At 39.2% G+C, this 27,397-nt stretch overlaps 1 protein-coding gene across 1 annotated transcript in view; it reads left to right on the forward strand.

The window, feature by feature from the left end:
• Nucleotides 1-24,303, forward strand: part of COLEC10 (collectin subfamily member 10) — a 43,461-nt gene extending 19,158 nt beyond the window's left edge. Inside the window, exons 2-6 of the mRNA XM_004372968.2 lie at nucleotides 7,803-7,874; nucleotides 9,324-9,395; nucleotides 18,894-18,947; nucleotides 20,848-20,943; nucleotides 23,767-24,303. Coding sequence (XP_004373025.1) covers nucleotides 7,803-7,874; nucleotides 9,324-9,395; nucleotides 18,894-18,947; nucleotides 20,848-20,943; nucleotides 23,767-24,158 — 686 coding nt within the window. The 3' untranslated portion in view covers nucleotides 24,159-24,303. The remainder of the gene's footprint in view (nucleotides 1-7,802; nucleotides 7,875-9,323; nucleotides 9,396-18,893; nucleotides 18,948-20,847; nucleotides 20,944-23,766) is intronic.
• Nucleotides 24,304-27,397: the final 3,094 nt, after the last annotated feature.

Below are 27,397 nucleotides of genomic sequence, written 5' to 3' on the forward strand. Positions count from 1 at the left end.
TAGTTTGTTTATCCATTCATCTGTTGATGGGCATCTAGGTTGTTTCCATCGTTTTGTTATTGTGAACAATGCTGCCATGAACATGGGTGTGCATATGTCTATTCGAGTGACGACTCTTATTTCTCTAGGATATACTCCTAGGAGTAGGATTGCTGGATTGTATGGTATGTCTATTTGTAATTACTTTTTTTTAAAATTCAGCAAAAATAATAGATGAAGGAATGATGAAAATGGTTGTTATATCTCAGTGGTTGGTATATATCTGTATCTTTAAATATGTGAAAATTTTCAAAGTAAAAAATTTAAAACTTATAACCTGTTGCCATCGCATCGATTCCAACTCAATGATCCTATAGGACAGAGTAGAACTGCCCCATAGGGTTTCCAAGGAGCGGCTGGTGGATTCCAATTGCCAACCTTTTGGTTAGCAGCCAAGCTTTTAACTACTACACCACGAAGGCTCCTTAAAACATATAGTAAAATTAAATAGTGAGTAGTGATTATAGGATAGAAATTGATGATAATAATGATGAGAATGAAGACGAAGACAAGAATGGCAAGTATGCTAACAACTTTTATACCTCCTTTCTGTCCTCATTAAAGCAAGAACAGATGACTTTACCATGTGCCAGGCACTTGCTAAGCAGTTTTCATGCATTGTGTCTTCTTTAGTCCACAACAATCCTATGAGGTAAGGATTATCTTTTCTGTTTTGTGGATGAGGAAACTGAGACTCAGAGAAATGAAATGACTTGCTCAGGACCACTCTTAAGCAATGCAGCTCACCCCCTTTGCCTTGGGGAGAGCTTTGTGCTGAAGTGACTGAGCTGAAAGAATTCAAAACAGGTGGAATCAAGATAGGTGGAGAAGGAGACGGAGGCACAAAGGGACTGATTATCTGGATGAATGTGGAGAAGGCAAATAATAACAGATCCCAGGGAGGCCCAACAACCTGGGTGATCTATTTCAGCAAAGTGATGAGGTCGTGATAGGGTAAGGAGCAGGTACTGTGGGCTGGTCATGGTATGACGATGCTAGTGTGTCTGGTGTATGTGAGAGGTCCAGGGGATAATCATTAAGGCCGTTGAAATTCCAAGCACGAGGATGCAATTGGCATAGATGGGAAAAAGGTATAAGTAAAGGGGAAGGGTGGTGGTGGTTGTTGTGTGCAAGCAAGTGCATTTCAACTCATAGTGACCTCATGTGACAGAGTGAACTGCCCTGTAGGGTTTTCTGGGCTATAATCTTTACAGGAGAAGATCACCAGATCTTTTCTTCCGCAGAGCTGCCAACTTTTCAGTTAGCAGCTGAGCGCTTAGCCATTCCACCACCAGGGCTCCTTCATAAGTAGGGGTGGGAAGGCTATATTTTAGGCAAGAGTCCTTTTCTTGTTAATAAAGCACACCATGCCACTTATCCCACTTAGTTCTAAGACTGATCCTGAGAGAGACTGCTAACAACTTCCCTCCAGTCTATAAAACTTTTAGCAGTGAAAAAAGCACGGCTTCCAGTCATTCTTCTTCAGCACTTCCAAAACCAAATCACCAATTTTTAATAATGACTTCCTCTGAGGACAGGGTACTAACCTGCATTCAGTTATTTTATTTCAGGCTAGAATTTAATTTTAAAAGAGTTTTTGCTTGTTGGGGGAAAAAAATCTTACCTAAGGAAGAATGGTCAACCGTGCTGTCTGCTGGAATTCTGCTGAAGGGATTATCACAGCAAGCTGCTGGCCTGGGGCAGCCCAAACAAATCATTTTTGTAAAATTGCAATTAGTTCATTTAAGTTTTAAATGTAAGTGGTTATTTTTAAATGAAGGAAAGGAAGTCTAAATTGCCCTACTAATCCTATGAGATATTGCCAAGGGGATAAAAGTAGACAATCTCGAGCCACATGGGGATCCTTTCCAATGCTCACTTTGATACTTCCCTCTGTTCTCATTAAAGCAAGTCTCGAAGACCAAATGAACCCGGGACCACAGCTGAAGGCAAGGGTGTAAGATGTTTACTTCATCTCTGCCACTAGGGCCGGGGTGCAGGCACACATGTCAGAAGAATAATAATCCTATTTTCACGCTCCTAGGTCTCCCCAGGAGCCACCAGGGAGCAGCAGATGGCTAAGTTACTCACCTGGCTGCCACCAGTTAGACACTTGCTTGAAAAAGAACAGGAAAGCTCTAAAGAAGGGGAAGAAGGGAGGAAAAATATTAACAGTGTTGATAATTCACAATCGGCTTTATGATTTACAGAATGCTTTACATACATGCATGTCTTTGATCCTGCCTACAGAAGTAGGACATCATTTTTAGTCTCCTTTTACAGCATTGCAATCCAAGACCCGGAACTGTGGAAACAGGAATTTCTTCCAGCTCACACAGCTAGTTCAGAACGTGGGTGTTATGGATTGGATTGTGTCCCCACAAAATATATGTTGGAATCCTAACCCCTGTACCTGCGAATGTAATCCTGTTTGGAAATAGGGGTTTGTTTGTTATTCTAATTAGATCATACCAGAGTAGGGTGGGTTCTATACCCAATCACTTCTGAGTTATCAAAAGAGCAGATGAGACACAGACACACTTACGCGTGCACAGACGCAGACACACACACACTCAGACGGGGGTGAAGGGAAGACAGACGCCATGTGAGGATCACCAAGGAACCAAGGAGCACACAGGGCTACCAATAAGGAACAAACTGACACAGCCAAGACTCTGATTTAGCCTCCAGACTGTAAGAAAATAGATTTCTGGTCTTTAAAGCCACCCAGTTGTATATTTCTGTTACTAGCAAACTTAAGATAATGGGCTTTGAAGACAAATGCCCAGGTTTGAATCCTGGCTTTACACTTGCAAGTTATGTGACCCCGGGCAAGTTCCTTAATCTCTTTGCCCCCATTTCTTCATTTGTAAAATGTAGCTAAGAATAGTGCCAATCTCAGAGGTCGTTGCGGGGATCAAATGATAGACCATATGTCAAATACTAAGAACAGTTCTGGTACTCAATAAATACTACGATTACATTTGTAAAATGTTTTATGGGTCTCAAAGTATGTCTAGTTCAACTGTATTTATTAAGCACCAGGATCAGGCACAGTGCTAAGTTCTGGGGATGCAAGAATGAATAAATCATGGTTCCTCCCAGTCAGAAGGTCACAGATGAGTGGAAGGGAGAAGGACAGATCAGCTGGTACATTCAGTACAAAGTGATATTTTAAACAACAAAGGCAATTAGAGAGAGAATTTAGCCCAGCCTGGAAGTGTTAGAGAAGGTTTCCTGAAGGAAAATCTTTTTCCTAATTTTACCTTTACTATGTAGCTGTTACTGGGTGCAGTCAAGTCGATTCCGAGTCATAGTGACTCCATGTGACAGAGTAGAAATGTACCATAGGGTTTTCTTGGCTGTAATCTTTACAGAAGCAGATCACTAGGTCTTTCTCTTGTGGAGCTGCCGGGTGGGTTTCACCACCAACCTTTCAGTTAGCAGCCAAGCACTTAACTGTGTGTGCTACCAGGGCTCCTTACCTTTACCTTACCCTGTGAAAATGGTCCTATTTTATCCATTTTACAAATGAGTGACACAAGGCTCAGAAAAGATAAAGAACTTCCTCTGATCCCTCAGCTAGTGAGTGGCAAAGCCAGGCCTCTATCATACTAAACTGTCTCAATGATACATTCTCTATGAATTAAGTCATTGAAATAATAAGCTTTTTTTTTCTTTTTCTTGTTTAAAAGGGAACAAAAGCTATAGTTCTTTCTATGTGTTCTCTTTCCTCCCTGAAAAATTTGGCAAAGTGCCGATTTTCTGAAATTCAGCCTGTTCAGAGTCATGGAAGCATACACTGGGAGGGACAACTGTATACTATTAGAGATTTCGAGCGGAAGAGACATGCGTAGTTTTGAATTCTACTTCTATCACTCTCAAGCTCTGTAACAATAGGCAAGCAACTTACCCTCTATGAGTCTCAGTTTTTTCATTCATAAAATGGAGCAATAATAGTTTCCACCTCATCGAATTGCTGTGATTATTACATGTCAAATCATTAGCATAGTGCCTGGCACACATTGTAAGTGCTCAATAAACAGTAACTATTGACTTTAGCTGGAAGGAACCAGGAGATGTCGCCTAGTCCACTCACTTTATCCCTCTGGCCTGAGCACACAAATCATCTATGCATTTTTTTTTAAACAATACCTTTACTGAGATATAGTTCATATACCATTTAAAGTGCACAATTCAATGATTTTTAGTGTATTCACAGATACATGCAACCATAGTCAATTTTAGAACATTTTTCATCACCTCAAAAAGGATCCCTGTATCCTTTAGCTACCAGTTCCCTATTCCCTCAGCCAAGTGCCTCCAAGCCCTAGGCAACCACTCATCTACTCTCTATATATTGATTTCCTTGCTCTGGACATTTTATATGAATGAAATGATATATGTGGTCGTTTGTGACTGGCTTCTTTCACTCTACATGTTTTCAAGGTTTATCGATGTGGTAGCATATATCAGTACTTCATTCCTTCTTATGGACAGCTAATATTCCATCGTATGAATATACTACATTTTGTTTATCCATTCATCAGTTGATGGACATTTGGATTGTTTCTACCTTTTGGTTATTATGAATAATGCTGCTATAAACATTCACATACAAGTTTTTGTGTGGACATATGTTTCCATTTATTTTGGGTATATGCCTAGGAATGGAATTGCTGGGTTATATGGTAACTTTATGTTTTGTATACTCTTTTTAAAAAATCTTCCATAGAAGCAGATCCCACAGCTTCACTTATGAACCATTCCAATGGTGACCAACCTCACAGTCTGGGAAACCAACACTGAAAAATATTACTCATGCTTTCATTTAAAATTTTAACATTCTGTTCTTAGTTATCTAGTGCTGCTATAAAAGAAATACCAGAAGTGGGTGGCTTTAACAAACAGAAATTTATTTTCTCACAGTTTAGGAGGCTAGATGTCTGAATTCAGGGTGCCAGTTTTAGGGGAAGGCTCTCTCTCTGTCTTTTCCACTCTAGGGGAAGGTCCTTGTCTCTTTTCAGCTTCTGTTCCTAGGTTCCTCAGCAACCATGTGGTAGGTATCTTCCCTTCCATTTGTGCTTGCTTGCTTAATCTGCTCTTTTAAATCTCAAAAGAGATTGATTTAAAACACACCCTATACTTCTACTGCCTCATTAACATAGAAAGAAAACTCATTGCCAAACGAGATTATAACCACGGGTGTAAACCCATTGCTGTTGAGTGGATTCTGACTCATAGCGACCCTATAGGGCAAAGTAGAACTGCCCCATAGGGTTTCCAAGGAGCGGCTAGTGGATTTGAACTGCCAAGCTTTTGGTTAGCAGCTGAGCTCTTAACCACTACGCTACCAGGGCTCCTTATGCCACATGTGGACCTGGAAATAGTTACATAGGGCAAATTTGGTTTTGCCTGTACTGTGGAGAGCAATCCTTGTAGAGATTCAATCTTGTTTCCGGTTCTTGTATGGCCTAGTTTATTGCACCTAAAGAACGCTTAACCACTGCACCACCAGGGCTCCAAACCACAGGTATAGGGGTTAGGATTTACAACACATATTTGTGGAGGATACAATTCAATCCCTAACATGCTCTCCAAAAAAAAACAAAAACAAGAACATAGAGAATAGCTAAGAATTTTTTTTTAAGGATAAATAGATAAAAACCTCAACTTTCCTTTCCCAAACTGTCTAATCCCAGGAACTTCATTTTTCTCTTTAGAGTTCTTTGTTGGCACTTTATTTCTTGGCTTTAGACAGGACTCCTTCATTTCTTGAGATCGCCGTGATGATAATGCAGGAATCTGGTTGTAGTACTGTGTATGTAGTGCTTGGTATTCTCAAAGCACATTCACATGCTTACCTTGTTGATCCTAAACAACTGCGACAGGTAGGGAGGGCAGGCGTTAGCCCTTCTTTAAAGGTGAGGAAACTGAAACATACAGAAAAGAATAACAACAGTCACCATTGCTGAGCACTGATTATGTGACAGGTCTTTTATTCCTATTATCTTGTTTAATCTTCTTAAAGCCCTCTGCTGTCGGTGTTATTACCTCCATTTGACAGGAGAGGAAAATGAGACTCAGAAGGAGAGCTAAAGTATCCAAGCTTCTCCTGCTACTGAGAGGTGGAGCTGGAACATAAATCCAGATCTATTTTACTCCAAAGCCAATAACCTCAATCACTGATCTACTGTAGACTTGTTCAACCCATCTGCGGTTCAGAAGACATTAAAATCCAAGACTCCTGGTTCACAGTCCAGGGTACCTTTCATTAAATCATCCATTCATTCATTCATCATTATGTGAGGTGCAGGAGCTAGAACTGCCTATGAGTAAGCCACTGTGTACACAGAACTGCTTTGCAGTTGTTCCCCATTCCTGTTGTTGTTGTTAGGTACAGTCAAGTGGTCTCCACCATTCCTAGTCTCCTGTTAATAGCTGCCACATCTGCGGCTACTATTTTGGGGTTTCCAAGCATACGGTCAGGGACTAATAATTACACATACATATTTGTTGTTGTTAGTTGCCATTGAGTTGGCTCTGACCTATGGCAACCCATGTACAACAGAATGAAATGTTGCCCAGTACTATGCCAGCTTCATGATCCCTGGTATGCTCAAGTCCATTGTTGATGCCACTATGTATTTTGAGTGCCCTCCAATCTAGGGGCTCATCTTCCAGTACTCTACCAGACAATATTCTGAGCTGCAGAATTTTCATGGACTAATTTTTAGAAGTAGATCACCAGGACTTTTTTCCTAGTCTGTCTTAGTCTGAAAAGTATACTGATACCTGTCCACCACGGATGACCCTGCTGGTATTTGAAATACCACTGGTATAGCTTCCAGTATCATAGCAACATGCAAGCCACCACAGTATGACAAACTGACAGACTGGTGGTAGATATATATTTATATTTTTTACGTACATGATGTTCCCAAAACATTGCAGATTCTCTAGCAAGAATAAAGATTTGTCTAACTAAACAAACTTCAATTTCATCACTGTCTTGGTTATCTAGTGCTGCTATAACAGAAATACCACAGGTGGATGGCTTTAACAAAGAGAAATTTATCTTCTCACAGTCTAGGAGGCTAGAAGTCTGAATTTAAGGTGCCAGCTCCAGGGGAAGGCTTTCTCTCTCTGTCGGCTGACAGAGACCTTCAACTAGGGGAAGGTCCTTGTCATCAATCTTCCCCTGGTCTAGGAGATTTTCAGCACAGGGACCCTGGGTCCAAAGGACCTACTCTCCTGGCTCTACTTTCTTGGTGGTATGAGGTCCACCTATCTGTCTGCTCCCTTCTTTCTTTTATAGTTAAAAACATGTAGATTGAGTCCTGCCTCATTAACATAACTGCCTGTAATCCGCCTCATTAACATCATCAATGTAGGATTTACAACACAAAGGAAAATCCTATCAGATCACAAAATGGTGGACAATCACCCAATATTGGGAATCACAACCTAGCCAAGCTGACACACATTTTTGGGGATGCAATTCAATCCATAACAACCACCAAGGATATTTCTTTGAATATAGAGTTGAATGAGGAGAGAAGTAAAAGAGAAAATATGCTGGAAACTTCTTTGTAACTGAGATCTAGTCCACACAAACCTATATACATACAGACTCACAGCTGATTTGGAAGGCAGGGACTGAGCTGGGTCATGCATTCCACCACATTCACCACACCCTGGGGAGTATGTACTTCTGTTAATATTTGAGCTGCTTCACTCTCCCTCATTTTTTGTTTCAAAAGGAGATGATGGTGAAAGAGGAGATCCAGGAGAGGAGGGAAAGCTTGGCAAGCTGGGACACATGGGACCAAAGGGTAAGTAAAATGAGATGAAATTTACACCATAACATCAGAATTGCTTGTCTCTCTCTCCTGACCTTTGTACAGGAGATTAGCAGCTTTCATAAAACCCTCTGCCCCAGAGATGCATGAAATATGTTACAGACACGAATTAATTTACCACCCGGGAGCTCCTATGAGACCTGTCAACAGGACTTGGACTCATTTCTCCAGCTGCATCCTTAGTGCTGGCTAGGGTGGGATACTCTGGGCACCCAGGGAATAGCAGTCTCTGGGAATGTCTAAAAACACTGTGAGTTTTAGACACACTGCTGTGTTTATAGCTGTGTCTCCCTTCAAAAGCCAAGGCTTAGCAACTCTTTTTTGGCTGGCCCAGAGCTTAAGGAGGAAATTAAAAAGGAACAGAAATAGTACCCAGATCCATTGATTTTCCTCACCTTTCCCCAAGATCCTTTTATTTCTTTAACTCCCTTTCCTTATACAGAGGAGTAATACAGTGGGGTAAATGATGGGCTATTGGGGGAGTAGGCGCAAAGGAGATGAGAAAGAAACAAAGGCTGTTTGGGAATGTTTTACTCACAGAGCCAAGAGTAACCTCACCAAAACATAGTTTCTGGATTTTGATGTGTAAGTGTGTGTCATTGAAACACTTGAAAGATCCCTGCCAACTGCTACCAGGTGATTGCACTGGACCACTATTTTAAAATCTTGAGCATTTTAGAGGGAAGAAAGGACTCACAGACTCTTGAGACCTCAATTTGAAAGATGCCGAAACTTAAACTTTTCTTGTTCTATAAACATATATATCGATTACAGAATTATTCTCACTAAAATATAGCTTTGTAACTGGTAAAAGTTTTCTAGATCATCTTAGAAAACAGACAAAATTAATAACAATTTTGGAGGAACTCACTGATCTGCACTTGTATCTTGGGAGAATAACGGAGTGGTCTGATCGCTGATGTCTCTTTAATCACTAGGTTTCATGATTGTCTATTCCCCCTCCCCCCAACTCCCGTTTACCAATGAGTAACATCATCAAAACTTGTTTTAAAATAGAGAGGAAATAGAATCCCAAAGTGAAGCCAGAATGAACATGGAGATGAGTAGAACCAGAGTACAGCACAAGAATCCTTCCACACACCCCCCTCATCTGACCTCTAGATTAAATGTCCTCTGCTGTTGTCATTCTAGAAATGCTACGTCAGTAAGTGTTTTAGTGTCATCATGTCCATGATGGTCATACTTACTCACATTTTAATTTTAATGCATATATTATAATTTCATTAAAGTAGGTCATTTATCACAGGATATAATATACGTCACAGGTAGCAGAATACACTTCCTGGTATTTTCTTCAAGTGAATATTATATATTAGCCATACCTTTAAGAAAGAAGGGGGAAAACACACACACACACACACACACACACAGGATATAAAGATGGCATGCTTTGCTTTTCAGGAATTAAAGGAGAACTGGGTGATATAGGAGACCAGGGCAATATTGGCAAGACTGGACCAATTGGCAAGAAGGGTAAGCTGCATATTACTATTCTCCAGGATCAATTTAAAGTAAACTGAGCAGACACTTACATTTTTAATCACAAAAGATTCTTTCTTTCTTTTAAAATATGATTTCTCTCTTTCTTTGTATCTTGACTATTTCTTCCGTATATAAGCACTGTGTCTCACAGATCAAAAATAAAAGCTTTCAGCAAAATTACACATGAATAAGGGATAGAATCCAGCATAAAATCCTATTAGTGTCTATATTTAATTGTCTGCTGGTTGGCTACCTATCCTTGAGACAATCAAAATGAGTCTTATAGACCATGAGGCATGTTCAGTAGTGGAAAGCAACTATCCATAAAACCTGAAGTAGACAGAGCACCATATAACTTTCTTTCTTAATTTGAGTGGAGTAACTAATAATTCTGCATGTGTGGTCTATTAACAGCATAAGGAACTTGAAGTATATGTGTACATATTCTTTTGTCTTCAAGCGTGTCCCAATCCTTTATACAATTACAAAGTCAACACTATAAAAATAGGTAGCCTTCTCTTCAGTATCTAAGCACTCCTTCCCTACCCTTGTCTCATAAAGCCCTGTAATGGTAGCATAATTGCTTGCTTCTGATGTTCGCTAATTCATACAGGCATTGTCTCACTTGGTTTGGAGATACAAAGCTGAATGAGAGTCAAAATTTTGTTGCAAGGAACTCAGAGACTATCTAGGAAGACAGGACTTCCTCCAAAGGAATGATCCTACAGAGTAACACAATTACTATAGGAACCATATAAAAATATCAAATGCTATGAAGATCAGAAAAGAAAGATTGTTTCTGGATGGGAGCATGAGGCAAAACTGATATAGGTCAATCTAGGAAGAACTAACATAGGTCTTGAAGAATAAAAACTGTATGGAAATGGGGAAGAGGCATTTTAGGGAGATGATACTTATGCACAGGAGATACTTGTGCAAAGATATGGATGGAGGAGCTCAGTAACATGGGAAATTGAATTAAAATGTTATGATTTTTAAATTGAATTTTATGATGTAGTATTTGTCTGCTTTTAACATTTACTGATTCATTTTTATTTCTTTTCTCATAATAACTTCATTTTTAATTGTGTTAAAATATATATCACAAAATATTTGCTGTTTCAGTCTTTTTTTATTGTTGTACTTTAAGTGAAAGTTTACAATTCAAGTTAGTCTCTCATACAAAAATGTATACCTACATTGTTTTGTGACCTTAGTTGCTCCCCCTGTACTGTGAGAGCACACTCTTCCTTTCTACCCCACATTTCCCATGTCCATTCAACCAGCTCCTGACCCTCTCTGCCTTCTTATCTTGCCTCTGGACAGGAGCTGCCCATTTAGTCTCATGTATCTACCTGAGCTAAGAAGCACACTCTTCACAAGTTATCATTTTATGTCCCATACTCCAGTCTCTAAGCTTTGTCTGAAGAGTTGGCCTCAGGAATGGTTTTAGTTTTGGGCTAAGAGAGAGTCCAGGGACCATGTCTTCCAGGGTCCCTCCAGTCTCAATCAAACCATTAAGTCTGTTTTTTTTACTAGAATTTGAGTTCTGCACCCTACTTTGTCCTGCTCCATCAGGGACTGTCTGTTGTGTTCCCTGTCAGGGCAGTCATAGTGGTAGCCGGGCACCATCTAGTTCTTCTAGTCTCAGGCTGATGAAATCTCTGGTTTATGTGGCCCTTTCTGTCTGTTGGGCTAATACTTTCCTTTGGTCCATCGTGTTCTTCATTCTCCTTTACTCCAAGTGGGTTGGACCAATTGATGCATCTTAGATGGCTGCTCACTAGCTTTTAAAACCCCAGGTACCACTCACCAAAGTGGGATGCAGAACATTTTCTTAATGAACTTTGTTATCCCAATTGACCTAGCTGTCCCCTGAAATATGGCCCCCAGACCCCCGCCCCTGCTACTCTGTCCCTCGAAGTGTCAAACAGTCTTAAGTATACAATTCAGTGACATTTTAATCACATTAGCCATGCTGTGCAATCATCACCACTAACCATTTTGGAAAAAAAAAGTATCACCCCAAACAGAAACCCAGTACACCTTAAACAGTAATTCATCATTTCTCCCTCCCCAGCCCCTGATACCCACTAATAAACTTTGTCTGTATGCATTTCTTGTTCTAGATACTTCATATAGGTGGAACCATTTTGAGTCTAATTTTTGAGTCTAACTTATTTCACTTACCATAATATTTTTAAAGTTCATCCATATCGTAGCAAGTATCAGAGCTTCATTTCTCTTTACAGCTGAATAATATTTCATTGTGTATATGTGCCACATTCTTTATCCATTCATCTGTTGATGGACACTTGGATTGTTTCCACCTTTTTGCTATTGTAAATGATGCTGCAACAATGAACACTGACGTACAAGTATCTGAGTCCCTGTATTCAAGTCTTTTGGGTATATACCTCACTGTGGAATTGCTGGGTCATATGGCAATTCTGTGGAAGAAAGTCTGGTGATCTACATGGGGTCACCATGAGTCAGAATCAGAGTTAACTAGAAGGCAACTGTTTTTTTGTTTTTGTTTTGTTGTGTGATAACTCTTTGTTTAATTTTTTGAGAAACTGGCTACACGATTTTACATTCCCACCAGCAGTGGATAAGTGTTTCAATTTCTCTACAACCTCGCCAACACTTATTAGTTTTCATTTCTCTGATACTACCCATCCTACCCATTGGCATCAAGTTGATTCTGACTCATGGTGGCCATTGGGGGTGAAGTGGTATCTCTTTGTGGTTTTGATTTATATTTCCTTAAAGATGAATGATGATGAGCATCCCTTTACATGCTTTTTTGTTGTTGTTGTTAATTTTCATCTATGGTATAGGTATGCGTCCAAATTCATTCTTTTACATGTGAAGATCCAGTTGTCCCAGAACATAAATATTCATTTTAATAATGAATTTTCCATTTGTAATTTTATCTTATTTTTTTAAAGAGGGCCCTACAAATTGTATAAGCTTTAGAGCAAACACATCATGAATCTGCCTCTGGCTATATCAGCTTCATTTAACAATTGGTTAAAGGGATGGAAAGTGTAGCCAGAAAGTGGGATGTTGGCAGTTTCAGATTTCTGAAATGAAGCCATGTTAGATGATGTTAAGATTCCTGGTATTACTGTAGAGATAAGAAGAAGTGGAAGAGGAGTGTAAGTCACTGCCATGAACAAGTCCAGAACAGAAGAACTTCATTTCATTGATTCATTCTAGATGTTTCACTTTCATAGATTTGAGGGTGCCAAGCCTAGCTGGGACTCCACTTGGAAGAGGTAGAGTTAATGATCATGAACTAAGTCTTAATCCTTTCTTAAAATAAGAGTAGGTCACTGGACCCATTGAGACTGGAAGACTCCCCAAGACTATCACCCTGAGATACTCTTTAAACCTTGAACCAAAACTATTCCATGAGGTCATCTTTTAGCTAAATAACAGATTGGCTCATAAAATAAACAATATCATCTGTGAGTACTGTACTCTAAAAAATCATCTATATAAGACCAAATGGTCAACATTTACTCAAAAGCAAAGATGATAAGGCAAAGGGGCAGGGAACCTAGATTATAGGAAATGGAACAACCAGAAAGCAAATAATGAGAAAGTAGACATACTGTGAAAAATGTAACCAATATCACTGAACAAATTGTGCAGAAGTTGTCAAATGGGAGCCTGATTTGCTGTGTAAACTTTCACCAAAAACACAATAAAATATTTTAATTAAAAAAAGAAAAGGTCACTGGGAGAGTGGTAGATGACAGAGTCAAGGAAAGATCAAGAGTTTTTACTAAGATTGCCTGAGCTTAAAGTGGATGAACTTCCAGACATGTGGAAAACCTAACACCAGGGTTAACTGTCCTTACCTCCTTCAGGCCAACTCATCCTTCAAGGCTCAGGTCAAGCATCATCTACGCCAGCATCTAGTGCAGACATCTATCATTTTACTCATTGTCATGGCCAATGAGCTTGTCTGTTTCCCCTATAGACTGTGAACATCTGGAGGGAACAAATAAGTGAAAGATTTACTGGGTCTATTTGCTTAAATAAATATAAACTTTATACAAGGACCCTGTCTTTTTACTCATTTTATCCTAAATACCTATTTTATAATAGAAACTTTGAAAAGTTTGTTGAAGTAAGGGTGAATGAATGAATGAATGATCGAACACATCATTTTCTACAATATGGACCTCTTCCCGACTCTTTATTCCTATAAATACCACTTTTCTTTAATATCGATTTTTAGCATTGGCTACTAAGATTTCCTTCTCCAGAGATGCGCCAACAAAATTTGCGAGCATGTCATGGAAATTTTTAAAAAATGGAGGCACAATGTTCTGGCTCACCTGGATTAGTTTTCGTTTTTAATCTGTACTTTGAAATGTATTGTCCTCATTTTGTCAATAGCCTTTCTAAATTTTTCATCGATTCAGATTAATCTCAACTTTCTGGGCTGACCTTCTGTTGTCACTTGCATGGATAAAGTAGCTTTCTGGATGTCAATATTTCATTTCAGGAATAAGAAAGAAGAATGATTTAGTATAGGCAAATTCAATCTCATAGCAAAAGAAATGTTTTTACTTAAGGTCAATAATCGTTTTACATTGAAAGCATTATGATTTTTTATTTGTTTGTTTGAACACACGCTCTAATCCCTCAACCTTAAGACGGTTATTACTGGCATGTTCCCACTCATGTGCCAAAATAAGTTTTTGTGGATGACTTTAAACCAGAATTGGTTTCCAAGAAACAGGTATTCTGAGCTCACACTTTCCATGTACTGGCTAAGTGATTTGTATGAATTCCCTTACGGTAACCCTGATTTAGGGAGCAGAAGCTAGCACTGGTTGAGCATCCTCTACCAGTGGAGCACTGCACTAATCCCTTGAAAAGATGACATTATCTGATTTATCCTCCTTATTGATTTTATGATTTTAGATACTATTACATTCATGTGCCGCATAGCATCCATTTGGGCAATGTCTGATCAAATATATGTCTGTGGTCCCATAAGGTTATGAAAAAAAAAACAAAACCCATTGCCACTGACTCAATTCTGACCAGAGTAGAACTGCCCCTTAGGGTTTCTAAGGAGCGGCTGGTGGATTTAAACTGCTGACCCTTTGGGTAGCAGCTGAACACTTAACCACTGTGCTACCAGGGCTCTGAAGGTTATAATAGAGTTCAGAAATCCCGATGGGAGAATAGGATGTAGTGGAGGTAACTGGATGTATCAAACACAACTGCTTCCCACAGGCAACACGTGTATCACATGTCTCTTGTATACAAAGTGATTGCGCTGCCAGGAGTATAATGGTACAATAAACATATAACCTATGATACATATGTCTTGATAGTCATAATAAACACCTATGTTAGTGGCTTATGTATGTACTGTATTGTACTTTCTATCATTATTTTAATGTGAACTTTCCCTACTTACAAATAAAAAGTTTACCATATAAAAGTGTATGCTTCAACTCATGGGCAGCAGCATCCAATCTCGTGTATCACCAATCTCTTCAGTGTTGTAGCAGTATCTCTGTTAAATTTTCTTTTGAAAATATTATTGTGAAGCACATCATGGCTCCTAAAGGCAGCGAAACCAGTGCTAGTGGTAACAGCAGCAAGAGGCAAAGGAGAAGTATGGATCTGGAAGTGAAACAAAAGGTTATTAAACAACACGAAGCTGAAAAATCAGTGAATGCTGTTGCTCACGATTTAGGCATGTGGCATTTGACAACCCCAACAAGCGTCAAAAACAAGCAAAAAATATTCTCCAAGCTGTTAAAAGGATCAGCTCTACCGAAAGCTACAAGGCTAACAAAAATGAAAGAGGGACCTGTATCAGATATGGAGAGATTGCAAATGACGTGGATTGAGGACCAAACACAAAAGCGTATCCCTCTCAGCAATCACTGCTAAGCCACGAAGCTTCCAGACTGTGATACCCAGTTTAGTGCTAGCTCTGGGTGGTTCAAGTGCTTCAAAAATTTTTCACCGTATAATGTGAAAGTGAGTGGTGAGTCTGCAAGTGTTGATGTGAAGGCAGCAGAAGAATTTGTTGAAACTTTAGATTAACTAACTGTAGAGGGAGGTTATTTGCCCTAGCAAGTTTTTAATATGGATGAAACTTTATTCTGGAAGCAAATGCCTGAAAGGACCTTCATCCATAAGGACACCAAGTCAATGCCAGTCTTTAAGGTTTTAAAGACAGAGAGACAGAGTGACAATGCTGTTAGGAGGCAATATTGTATATAATATGTGTTTGCACAACGTCCAAAAGACATAACGTCCTACTTCACAGAACATATTGTGAACGTTGAGGGGTGAATGCAAATGAAAAAACAGAAGCCTACAGAAATTAAGGAACTTGTCTAAGTTTAGCTAGTAAGTGGGAGAGCCAGAATTCAAACTGTGGTTTTGCTGACTTCCGTGATTGTTCATCCCACTGTACTGCTTTGGCTTTCCCATTTGTCAAAAAAAAGAAAGGAATTCATCTCAAAATGCTGAAAAGTAGCCAGAGTGCTTACATCTCCTCAGAAGAAAAGCCCCATATAAATCAAGAAATTCTTTCTCACGCCGTTAAGCCCCAGATGGAAGGTCAGCTCTCCCATGAATCTCTACCATGATCCATAACCATCTTTCCCCTCTCTGAATGTTTACCAGGTATTTTATTTATTTTACTCTGTTAGTATAATACAATAGTGTCCCATCTCCTTGGCCCCTTATGTGAGTTTTATTTTTCTAATAAGCTCATCATTTCTCCAGGGGAAATACTCTACTGATGCTTGTTTTATGTCCATCTTTGAGCTTAGCCCAGAACTTGAATCATAGTAGAATAAGCTTTCAGTCCATGTTTAACTAACTTAAAATATAAAGAAAATAAACTATTTTTTAAATTAAAATATTATACTCATGTTCAAATGATCTTGTAAGTCCATATTGTTTTTAGTGGTGGTAAGGATTGGTATTACTTTGGATTTTTGATAATATTTTCCAAACACTTTGTTTTCCTTCATTAAATCATTGAATGACTCATCTGGGATGCACCATGAACTGGGGAGTCAGAGATGGTTGGGTCTGCATACCAGCATTGCCATTTAATTGCTGGATGTGCTTAAATAAGTTCCTGATGCTACTTAGCACATAGGATTTAATATGATAATATGTATAAAGTATCCAGAATGGTACTTGGCACATAATCAGCATTCAGCAAATATATAGTTCCTTTCTGCTTTTAACATATTCCCAGAATTTGTTCTTATCTTTTCCAATCTGCACATGAGGGCATTGAAGATGTTAAAGGACACAACCAAAATGTGAGAAGATCAATATTCCTCAGCTAGGTACTCGACATATTTCCATGTTTCTTTCCAGCTCTTCCCTCTGCCTATTCATCATCTGCTATCTTGTGCCTATCTTCACCTGCTGAAGATTTTCATGGCCAAGTTCAAATTCTGTCTTCACTGGAGAACCACAGGGAAGTCTTCATTCATTTCCCCAGCTGAAACACTATCTCTTCTGCCTCCCTCCCAGAGTATGTTCTCTCTGTTCTCACAACATTTATCACATTCTATTGTCATGTTTCACCATTGTCTTGTTCTATCCAAGTGCAAGTTCTGGGGCTTCCCCATGCACACTTAAACTGCATTCTGGATTTCAAGGACCCTCTCCTTTTTGTAGGGAGCTCATGAATGTCTGGCATCACTGTAAAGAAAGGTGTCTGCATAGGTCAGTTTAGAAAGACTCAGCAAATCTTCGGAGCCCTCGCAGGCATGCCTTCTTTTGGTTGACTGACAGCACTCAGCGGGCAGTGATGAGAAAAATAGCTAATGGGTCTCCTCAGTGCGGGCAACACAGGGCACCCTACGAGCTTTAGAGTGGCTCCCACTTTTTCCCTGTTGCTGGTGTAGGATAGGGCTAGGCAGAACCTCAGTTCCGACTCCATCCTCCTTCACGTGGTCCCCTCAGGTCTTACCCTCAACTCCCTGGCTGCACTAACCTCCATCAAGGGTAAGCCCCATACCTCTTTCTAGGTTAGGTGACATTTATCCTGTATTCAGCCCTCATGAGTTTTTTTTCTTATTCTTTTTCCAGATCACCATTGAAGCATGAATTCTATTTTATTTCCATCAGGGTATTCCCTTTTGATTCTCCAGAACCTCAGCCAAACTTGTCCTTTTGTAAATCAAAAGCTTTTGCTTTCAATTACTTTGTCTAATGTGAGCTTCAAAAACTTATTTGAAGTAAAAAAAAAAGAAAAATTCATCATTTTTTTCTTTCCCTCTGCTTTAACAATCATAATTCTCCTATAATTATTTTGTGAATGCCTCTGACTGAGTAAGAAAACGGTCACATACAAGAAAGAGCAGAAAGGAGAATTACAAAGGTTGATATTTCGGTATAATGTATTTGATACTGTCATATTATAGGTATTTGTATACATCACATCTCTTCTAAAAATTATAAACGTCAAGTCAGAAACTTAAACTTGTCTCTCTTTATATCCTCTCAAAGTAGCTAGCCATTTGTCTTGCGTAGAGTAAGCAAATAGTAAATATTTATTGAATTAAATTGAAAAAGCACAATACATGTTTTTGAAAATCCAAGGACAAAGGCACATGGAATAACTTGGAGTGTAATAAATACACAGACATTGTAATGTGCTAATCAGTTGATCCAGATTTGCAAGACAAAGGTAACTTTAAAATTAAAAACATGGCTGAGAATTGGGTTAACCTTGTTCAGAAGGCCACATTATGAAAACATGTTAGTAGGATAGGTAACAAGGATCCCTGATAGTGTAGCGGTTAAGTGCTAGGCTACTAACCAAAAGGACAGCGATTTGAACCACCAGCCACTCCGCAGGAGAAAAGACCTGGCCGTCTGCTCCTGTAAAGATTGCAGCCTAGGAACCCTATGGAGTAGTTCTACTCTGTCCTATAGGGCCACTGTGAGTTGAAATCGACTTGATGGCAAACAACAAGAAGGATAACAAAACAAAACAAAACTTGTGGTCATCAAGTCGATTCCAACTTATGGTGATCCTATAGGACGAGTAGAAGTGTCTCATAGGGTTTCCAAGGCTGTAAGCTTTACGGAAACAGATTGCCACATCTTTCTACTGCAAAGCAGCTGGTGGTTTCCATCCGCCAACCTTTGGGTTAGCGGCCGAACGCTTCATCACCGTGCCATAAGGCTCCTAACAACAAGGATAGGTAACACAAATCAAATGTTCCTTACATATTCTGCTAGAATTCTACATTGTATATAAATAAATTATAATGAATTGTTCGATTAGTTATACCTCTGCAGCCAACTCAAATCAAATTATTTATATAAAGCCAAGGGATATTAGTTGGAGATATTTCTCATGAAACTTAAGAACTGTTTCCCCTGATTGTAAATGCATAAGATATTGTCTCCCTGAAATAATTTACCATCTTATTTGTTCTTTTTGCTGCTATTGTCTTTATTCAGGTGACAAAGGGGAAAAGGGTTTGCCTGGGATACCTGGAGGAAAGGGCAAAGCAGGTATGATATACCTATTTTTCTCTTTGATTTCTAGCATTATTCCAAATGTATTCATCTCCAAAGTAAGCAGTGATATACATGCATATTTAGGAGTCCCTAGGTGGTGCCAGCTGTTAGTGTGCTTAACTTCTAGCCAAAAGGTTGCAGGTTCGAGTCTACCCAGAGATGCCTTGGAAGAAAAGCCTGGAAATTTGCTTCTGAAAAAATCAGCCATTGAAAATCCTATGAAGCACAGTTCTACTCTGACACACATGGGGTCACCATGTGTGGGAGTCAACTCTCGACCACAACTGGTACTACGTATATGTATTTAAGTAAAAACAAGAATCCTCTCAGTATGCTTAATCTTACTTCCCTCAGGCTAGTTTACTAACCCAAAGGGAAGATGGGAACTTTCCTCTCTATCCGCTGGTGACTTTCCAAGCCCTGGGAAATGGGATGATTGCACGTTCTGTCCCATCATGCTTCCTGTGAGGAAGCAAATCCAAGTACATTAGGGAGTAGCCCTCATTCTTCTGGACCAAGAGAAAGTGCATGAGGGCCCCAGCCATAGGGCCTGCATCAGCACGCTTCGCATTCTACTAGCACCTCAACCAAATACTGGCCAGCAGTTTGCCAGCAGCAGACTGGCCAGATCCAGAAAGTCCCTCGTGGTCACAGAACATGCTTTTAATGGCCAGGGAGATTCTCCCTGAATACTGAAAGAGAGTTTTATTTCCTGAAAGAGAATTTTATCTCCAGTGGTGGATGCAGGGAAAGAGGCAGATTGTTCTCAGGTACTTTCAGTTGTTTCAATCTGTTGAGGTGGAGTGGAGATTAATTCTAAGGACTGTTTTAAATTCCTTATATGTAACCCGCGGTTATAAATAAATTAGGAGTCCTTGGGTGGTACAAATGGTCAATGCGCTCAGCTGCTAACAGAAAGGTTAGAGGTTCGAGAGCACCCAGAGGTGCCTTGGAAGAAAGGCCTGGTGATCTACTTCCCAAAAAATCAGCCATCAAAAACCCTATAGAGCACAGTTCTACTCTGACACACATGGGGTCGCCATGAGTCAGAATCGACTCGATGACAACTGGTTGGTGGTTATGGATAAATAAAGCCATAGATTTGTTTATTTATTGGCTAATGAAATTCTTTTCACTTTTCACACTACCAACAAGAAAAGCAAACAGAAGTATTTGCATAAAGCAGCCATTCAATAGAAAAAGAGAGGGTCATCTGGATTTCATGTCATCTTCCTTATAGTTCCTTTTCAGTCACATCAATGCCAGGGGGTAGTTGAAAAGGCAGGTAAGCAAAGGGGAATAGAGTGAATTAACAACCTAGTTAATCCAGAAACTGGACAAATAGCTATTGAAATTGTAGATTGGATCTACTCATAGAATTTGAACTTAGCCCTTGAACCATGCAAATCATACTTCTCATGGATAATCAGAATTAGCATTTGATTTAAACCATGTCAGGTTTCTCCATCTTGGGAGAGTTGTGTAAAGCAATGAACAAAGCAGTAACAGAAGAGAAGACTGGCTAGAAATATGTTTTAAGAAAACTGTAAAGATTTTATTCTGAGATTGGACAGACAAATTCTGTGTTCAACAAAAACGCTAAATGGTCTATAATGTACATACAGTGGTTGGTCATAGTTACTCTTCTTTTTAAAAGTATGATTTAGAACTGTCTTTTAACTCACTCAAAATATTTAAGAAGATATTTTCTGAATTCCTAAAGAAAATGTAAATTGGAAACCGTGTTTCAAATAAAAAATAAAAACTATAGCCACTCATAGACAGCCATAACAAGACTAGAAAAAGACAGTAAGTATTTAGAAGAAAGCAAATGCTCTTTTTAGGTGGTCTACATGTATTTCATCATAAATCCACAGTTTTTATCACTTAAAAGGTACTGTCTGTGACTGTGGAAGATACCGAAAAGTTGTTGGGCAACTAGATATTAGTGTTGCTAGACTAAAGACATCTATGAAGTTCGTCAAGAATGGTGAGCACATTTTATTTTCCTGTGTGCTATATATTAACATCTATCTCTTTTGTGTCTTTTAACACTAGATCTCCAGCATCCTTCGCAAGAAATACCTTGGGTTGGGCAAAAACTGTTGAGATTTTGTCACCAGTTAGAGGTTTTCTCAAAATGCTAATTATCCACTTATACTCCAGACACTTAGGGGCCGTGATTTAGTGTGTACTATTATATGTGCAAAGAAGCACTGGTGGCACAGTGGTTAAGTGCTAGGCTGCTAACCAAAAGATCGGCAGTTTGAACCCACCAGCTGCTCTGCAGGAGAAAGATGTGACAGTCTGCTTCTGTAAAGACTTACAGCCTTGGAAACCCTATGGGGCAGTTCTACTCTGTTCTACAGAGTTGCTATGAGTTGGAATCTGCTTGACAGCAATGGGTTTGGTTTTTTTTGTTGTTCTTTTTTTTAATTGTGCGTTGCCAGAAAGAGGCGAATGGAGAAAAGGGCAAAGTTTGGTGAGCTGTCCCTTAAGAATGAAAACGGACAGCAAGAGTCTTACAGAGCTAGCATTTCAGAAGACGAAGTAGTAATAACACAGCTAATTTCTTAAGCATTTAGAATAGTGCACGACTCGTAGCACCATCTCACCAAATCTGCTAATACAGTCAATCCTCATTATTCACATATTTTGTATTTGTGACTTCATCTCCTCACTAAAATTTATTTGTAACCCCAAAATCAATACTCAAGATACTTTGATGACCATTTGCAGACATGCACAGAGGGCAGAAAATATGAGTTACCCAACGCATACATTCCTAGCTGAACAAGGAGACATTCAGCCTTCTCATTTCAGCTCTCATGCTATAGACAATTGTCCTTTCCACAGTCTGTTTAGTGCTTTTTGTTGCTCTTCGCATTTTTCACATTTTTGTGTTTTTTGTTGGTGGTTTTGCTTTTTCAAAATGGCCCCAAAGTATAATGTTGAAGTGCTGTTTGGTATTCCTAAGTGCAAGAAGGTTGTGATACGCCATGCAGAGAAAATGTGTGTGCTAGATAAACTTCATCCAGACATGAATTATAATGCTGTTGGCCATGAGTTCAATGTTAACGAATCAACAGTATATGTTAAATAACGTGTTTTTAAACAGATACACACAAAAAACAAAGTTACATATTGATCAATTGACAAAAAAATATCATAACCAGAGTCTTGCAGGAACCTAACTCTAAATTTCCTCTAGGAGCAATGATTCAGTGTTTGCTAAGTCAGTGTCTGTGGCGACTTTATAGAACGTATCTACTATGAATAACAAGAATCAACTGTAATTCTTATGATATAGGTGCTATGATTAAATTGAAGCTCAGAGAGACTAACTTGCCCAGATGTGGAGCTAATGAGCAGTGGAGCAGGGATTAGAATACAAGTTTCTCTGACTTTTCTGTCCACAATACATATCAGTGGGAACTTTACGTGTTTTTCGAAGTTTTGCAACTCCCCTGTATTAGTCACCGTTATTCCTAGCCCATTTTCCCATAATAGATAGCAGCAAAAGCTTTAAAGTTGAAAGAGCTTTTGTGTTTTCTTCTGGGACAGTAGGAATGAAGGGGCTATTGTAGTTACTGTTACAATTGGTTTCATTCTGTTGTATTTTCATGTCCTGTAATCCAGCTACATTTGTTGTTCATTATTGGAAGGACACAGATGCCATCTCGTGTTCATCATCATCTTGTAATACAAGAGGCACAGGAAATGCTTGATGTTAATTAACTCCCTAATTATAGCTCTAGTTCTGGCCAATGTCAAAGATGCCTTCTTCAAAATGACTTGGACTGTCATGAATAATCAGACCTCAAAGGTTTAACATAGAACAATAGTTCTTAACATTTTAGTGGCCCCAGATTTCTTTGTGAGTTTAATTAAAGTTATGGACCATAAAATGTCTATATAAAGGACGTGAAACCCAATACATAGATCTCATATCCTGAGTTCAGGATGATTGTGAGTCCCCAGTTCTGTCGTGAAGCTTACTTAGGAGTTCAGTCTCTCTCGTGTACCTGGGAGGATGTGTAGACAATCTCAATCTATGTGTATATTTATAGGCAGGAGTTGGGCCCAAAGTGGACAAAGTTCTATATTCTTCACATATCAGTTCAATAAGCTTTTATCATTCCCTGCAATGTTCCAGTAACTGAGGTTACAGTGTGGAAAAGACACAGTAATTTTCCTCAAGACACTTACAGTTTATTAGGAGAGATGCAGAAGCAAAGGATTAGATTAGAATATGATGATTGCTATAAAGGAGAAAGTAGATGGGGCAATGGAGATATAGGGGAAGAGTATACAAGAGCCTCCATTTCTGTCCAAGAGGATTGGAAAGGATTCTTATAGGAGGTGACACTTCCACTGAGATCTTAAGAACAAGTGGAGTTTGCAAGGTAGAGAATCAGTGAGAAGACTTTCCATGCATGGAAACACAGAGGTGGGAGAGAGAAGGACATGTTCATAGGACTGCAAGTAAGACTAAAGCACAAACTAGGATGGAAAAAAATAAAATAAGATGTGCTGTGTGGATGCTCATGGAATAAATCTCTGTCAACATAGCTGTCTGCTAGACAGCTGTGTTGGAAGTTGAGGAAGAAGGGAAGGGAGGACAAACGGTAGAAGTTTGTTCTCCATTTGATAACTAGAAAGGTAGAGAAAAAATTAAACCAGTACCTACTTCATAGTAAGGGCATGCGAAATAATTGTTGAATGTTGACTAAGTTATTTTAAATCCAGCAATATTATATATTTTCCTTTTTTTGAGATACATAATCATATCCTTCCTTTCCTCCCTGCAAAGTCATAGCAGGGATTAGGGAAACAGAAGAGAAATTCTACTACATTGTGCAGGAGGAAAAGAACTACAGGGAATCTCTGACCCACTGCCGGATCCGGGGTGGAATGCTAGCCATGCCAAAGGATGAAGCTGCCAACACGCTCATTGCTGACTATGTTGCCAAGAGTGGCTTCTTCCGGGTGTTCATTGGGGTGAATGACCTTGAGAAAGAGGGACAATATGTTTTCACGGACAACACTCCACTGCAGAACTACAGCAACTGGAAGGAGGGGGAGCCCAGTGACCCCTATGGTCATGAGGACTGTGTGGAAATGCTGAGCTCGGGCAGATGGAATGACACGGAGTGCCATCTCACCATGTACTTTGTCTGTGAGTTTGTCAAGAAGAAAAAGTAACTTACTACCCTCATGCTACACATTGGTTATTTCTCTGTTACTATCATTGCCATGTTTTTTGTCCATTCATTTCTTCGTAATTAAACTAAATTCATCCTGACTCATGACAAGTAGGAAATGCTAAATTGAGGCTTGGAATCTCCATTGCCATGGTCTTCTGCAACCATTTTGAGCCAATAACTCACCAGGTTACACGGACACTGAGGGAGAGTTTGAATTACTGGTTGTGCAAGAAGGCAGTTGTCTCAGTGAGTGTTCTCAAATGTACATTCTCTTGGCATTTGCTCTGCCACCTCTCCCTAGAGCCCTAAAGCAGATACGCCTTAGTCCTCAAAGTGACATCTTTGCTTTTTAACACTTTAAAGAGGTCTTTTGCAGCAGATTTGCCTAATGCAATACGTCATTTGATTTCTTGACTGCTGCTTCCATGGGTGGTGCTTGCGGATCCAAGTAAAATGAAATTGTTGACAACTTCAATCTTTTCTCCATTTATCATGATGTTGTTTATTGGTCCAGTTGTGAGTATTTTTGTAGGTGCTGGTAGGTATCACCAATATCAACAAGTCTCTAAGTCTCCTGCTCCTTACCTCTAACGTATCACTCATAGTGACATTTCATGGAAGATGCTTCCTTTTGTAAATTTATGCTGAAAAAACCCATGCCAGAATGTCCTTTTTAGTACTTTGACACCACAGGAATATATCAGACTTGGAGTTTGGAACATGCCTGAAACTCACGTTTACTGAGTCAGATAAATAACATCTTGAACTGCAGATCAAACCTCAAAATAGCTTTCACTTGAAATTTAAAAATAAACAGCTCAACAACACTCTGGATTATCCCCTTATAAATTGCTGCTCCAGTTATGGTTTATGACTTATAATTAGATTGTTTAAAATGCTGGCACAGTGGTTGATAAAATAAGAGAAACATATCAACAACATATGTTCACCTTAAACCATCTGCCCATGATTTTACCCATGACAGGCTGGTTATGAAATAGAGTTTTCAATTAGATTATTCTGTGAGTTCAGTAAGAGTCACAAACTTAGATCCTAAAAGGGCCAGAAAGGTGATACAAATAAATACAATGGCCCAGGCAGGGACGCTGGTACCCTGGACACAGCTTCCACTTCTCAAGGAACCAGTGTTGCTCATCAGTCACTGCTGTTAGTTGCCATGAAGGACCCAGTGTCACTATACTTTCTGATGTGTCACAAAAAGCCCAGAGCTGGAATTTTATCTTCATATTTTTAAATGTTGGCAACTAATCAATTTTTTAACAAAGATTTTAAGTCATATAAAGCAGTCTGCAAGCCCAAATAATCACTTTTTCATTTCTCACCTCTGGGGAAAAATTCTGACAGCTCTAACCATATCTAGTGTCATTTAGGATATGACATCATTTAGGATACGTAGAAGTCAAGCTCTCCCATTAGCACCTTATTCAGCTCAGCTTAATAACAAGAATTTGATAAATGGTTGACATTTATCAGGTTACTAAACTAGTTACCTTGTTGTTGTTGTCGTGTGCCATTGAGTCAATTCCAACTCATAGAGGCCCCGTGTAACAGAGTAGAACTGCCCACATAGGGTTTTTCTTGGCTGTAATCTTTACAGAAGCAGATTGCAAGGTCTTTCTACCATGGAGCCGCTAGGTAGGTTTGAATCACCAGCATTTTGGTTCGCAGCTGAGTGCTTCACCACTGTGCCACCACGGCTCCTAGTAGGGCTCTTTTGAGAATGTTACACAGAACATTTTGAAGGCCAGGCAGTTGAATAGATTACAGAATGGGACACTGTATCAAAGCTAGTATCCTTGGCTAGAATGCCAACCAAGAACAAGAACAGGAACCTAGAAACACTTAGAAGAAAAGAAAGGGGTAAGGAAAGACAAAGGAGGAAACTAAATGCAGACATTGCCTAGAGTCAGCTCTCATTGGGATCCATGTTCTAAGCCCTGCAAATACTAATTTGTATTGTGTATACTGTAAGATCTATTATTATTTCCATTATGATTATTAGTTGGAATCAACTGATGGCAACAGGTTTTTTTTTATACTGTAAGTTCTATTATTATTTCTATTATGAGTATTATAATAATAACAATGGATCTCTCAATGACTTACCTTTGCTGGAGATACTTCCAAGAGAAGATGACAGAGCTTTGAAGAATAGGATTCTTCTGGCAACCGTTCCTGGAAGACATTATGAAGCCACCACACACTTAATGAGATACACCATACCCAATGAATTCAAATTGTATTGGTGAGGCATAGGAGGCACAGAGGTAGAGTATGAATGATATTCAAAGTGATGTGAATATTAGAATCTATTTATTAGAAGGGGATACATGATAAACAAGGTTCAACCTCCAGGGGAGAAAGCTGGTAAGAGGTAGATGATTTGGTAAGGCCCAGTTGAGAGGGTTGAGGGCAGGTATACAGTGTCAGTAGGAGAATAAAGTAAAATCAGAAGCCTAGGTATGTAAGTCAGGCCAACAGGGTGGACGATTGGAAGGCTATAGTTTGGGTGGATAATAGAGTTTATTGATTCATTAATTCATTAAAGAATATTTATAGAGCATCTAATATGTGTTAGGTGGCACTGTGATAAGGCCTGGAGACACAATGGAGAAGACAGATAAGATTTCTAGCCTCATAGACAGGGCTCACCTCAGGGTCATTGAATACTAAGCCCATGACAACTGAAGACCTAGGCTACCTCCATTGTCAGAGGCTGCGTATATAAACTTACCCTATTTTTAAATTTACTTCCTCTTAAAAGTAACAGTTGTAAAGACATACTGAAATAATTTGGACAGGAGAATTTTTGTAAAAGTACAGCATCTTTTTTTTTTTTTTGAAGAGTAACATTGACATATCTCTTCAAACCCACTAACACTCCCATTCCAGCTTACTCATTTTGATGTGAACAAGAAGTTCCCATGTCAGTGTGTTTGCTCACCCACACAATCTCCTCACAGTATAGAACCTATCCTTGTGGTTTTACATGACTGAGCATTGACAGGTGGCAAATGTTCTTTGCCTCATTTTTTTTTCCTGGTGACCTATACCTGACATTGAGTGAAACCCAGATTTGCTGTAGATTGTCTCTTTCATGATGAAATAAGGAGGGGTAGAGAACAATTGAGAAGAAGTGAATCAGACATTTTATAATTTATTAGAATGTGAGCATGTCAATCTCTAATTAATCAATGTGTTGGCAACTGCAGTCAT

Source organism: Trichechus manatus, unplaced genomic scaffold, assembly GCF_000243295.1.
Source record: "Trichechus manatus latirostris isolate Lorelei unplaced genomic scaffold, TriManLat1.0 scaffold00022, whole genome shotgun sequence".
NCBI lineage: Eukaryota > Metazoa > Chordata > Mammalia > Sirenia > Trichechidae > Trichechus > Trichechus manatus.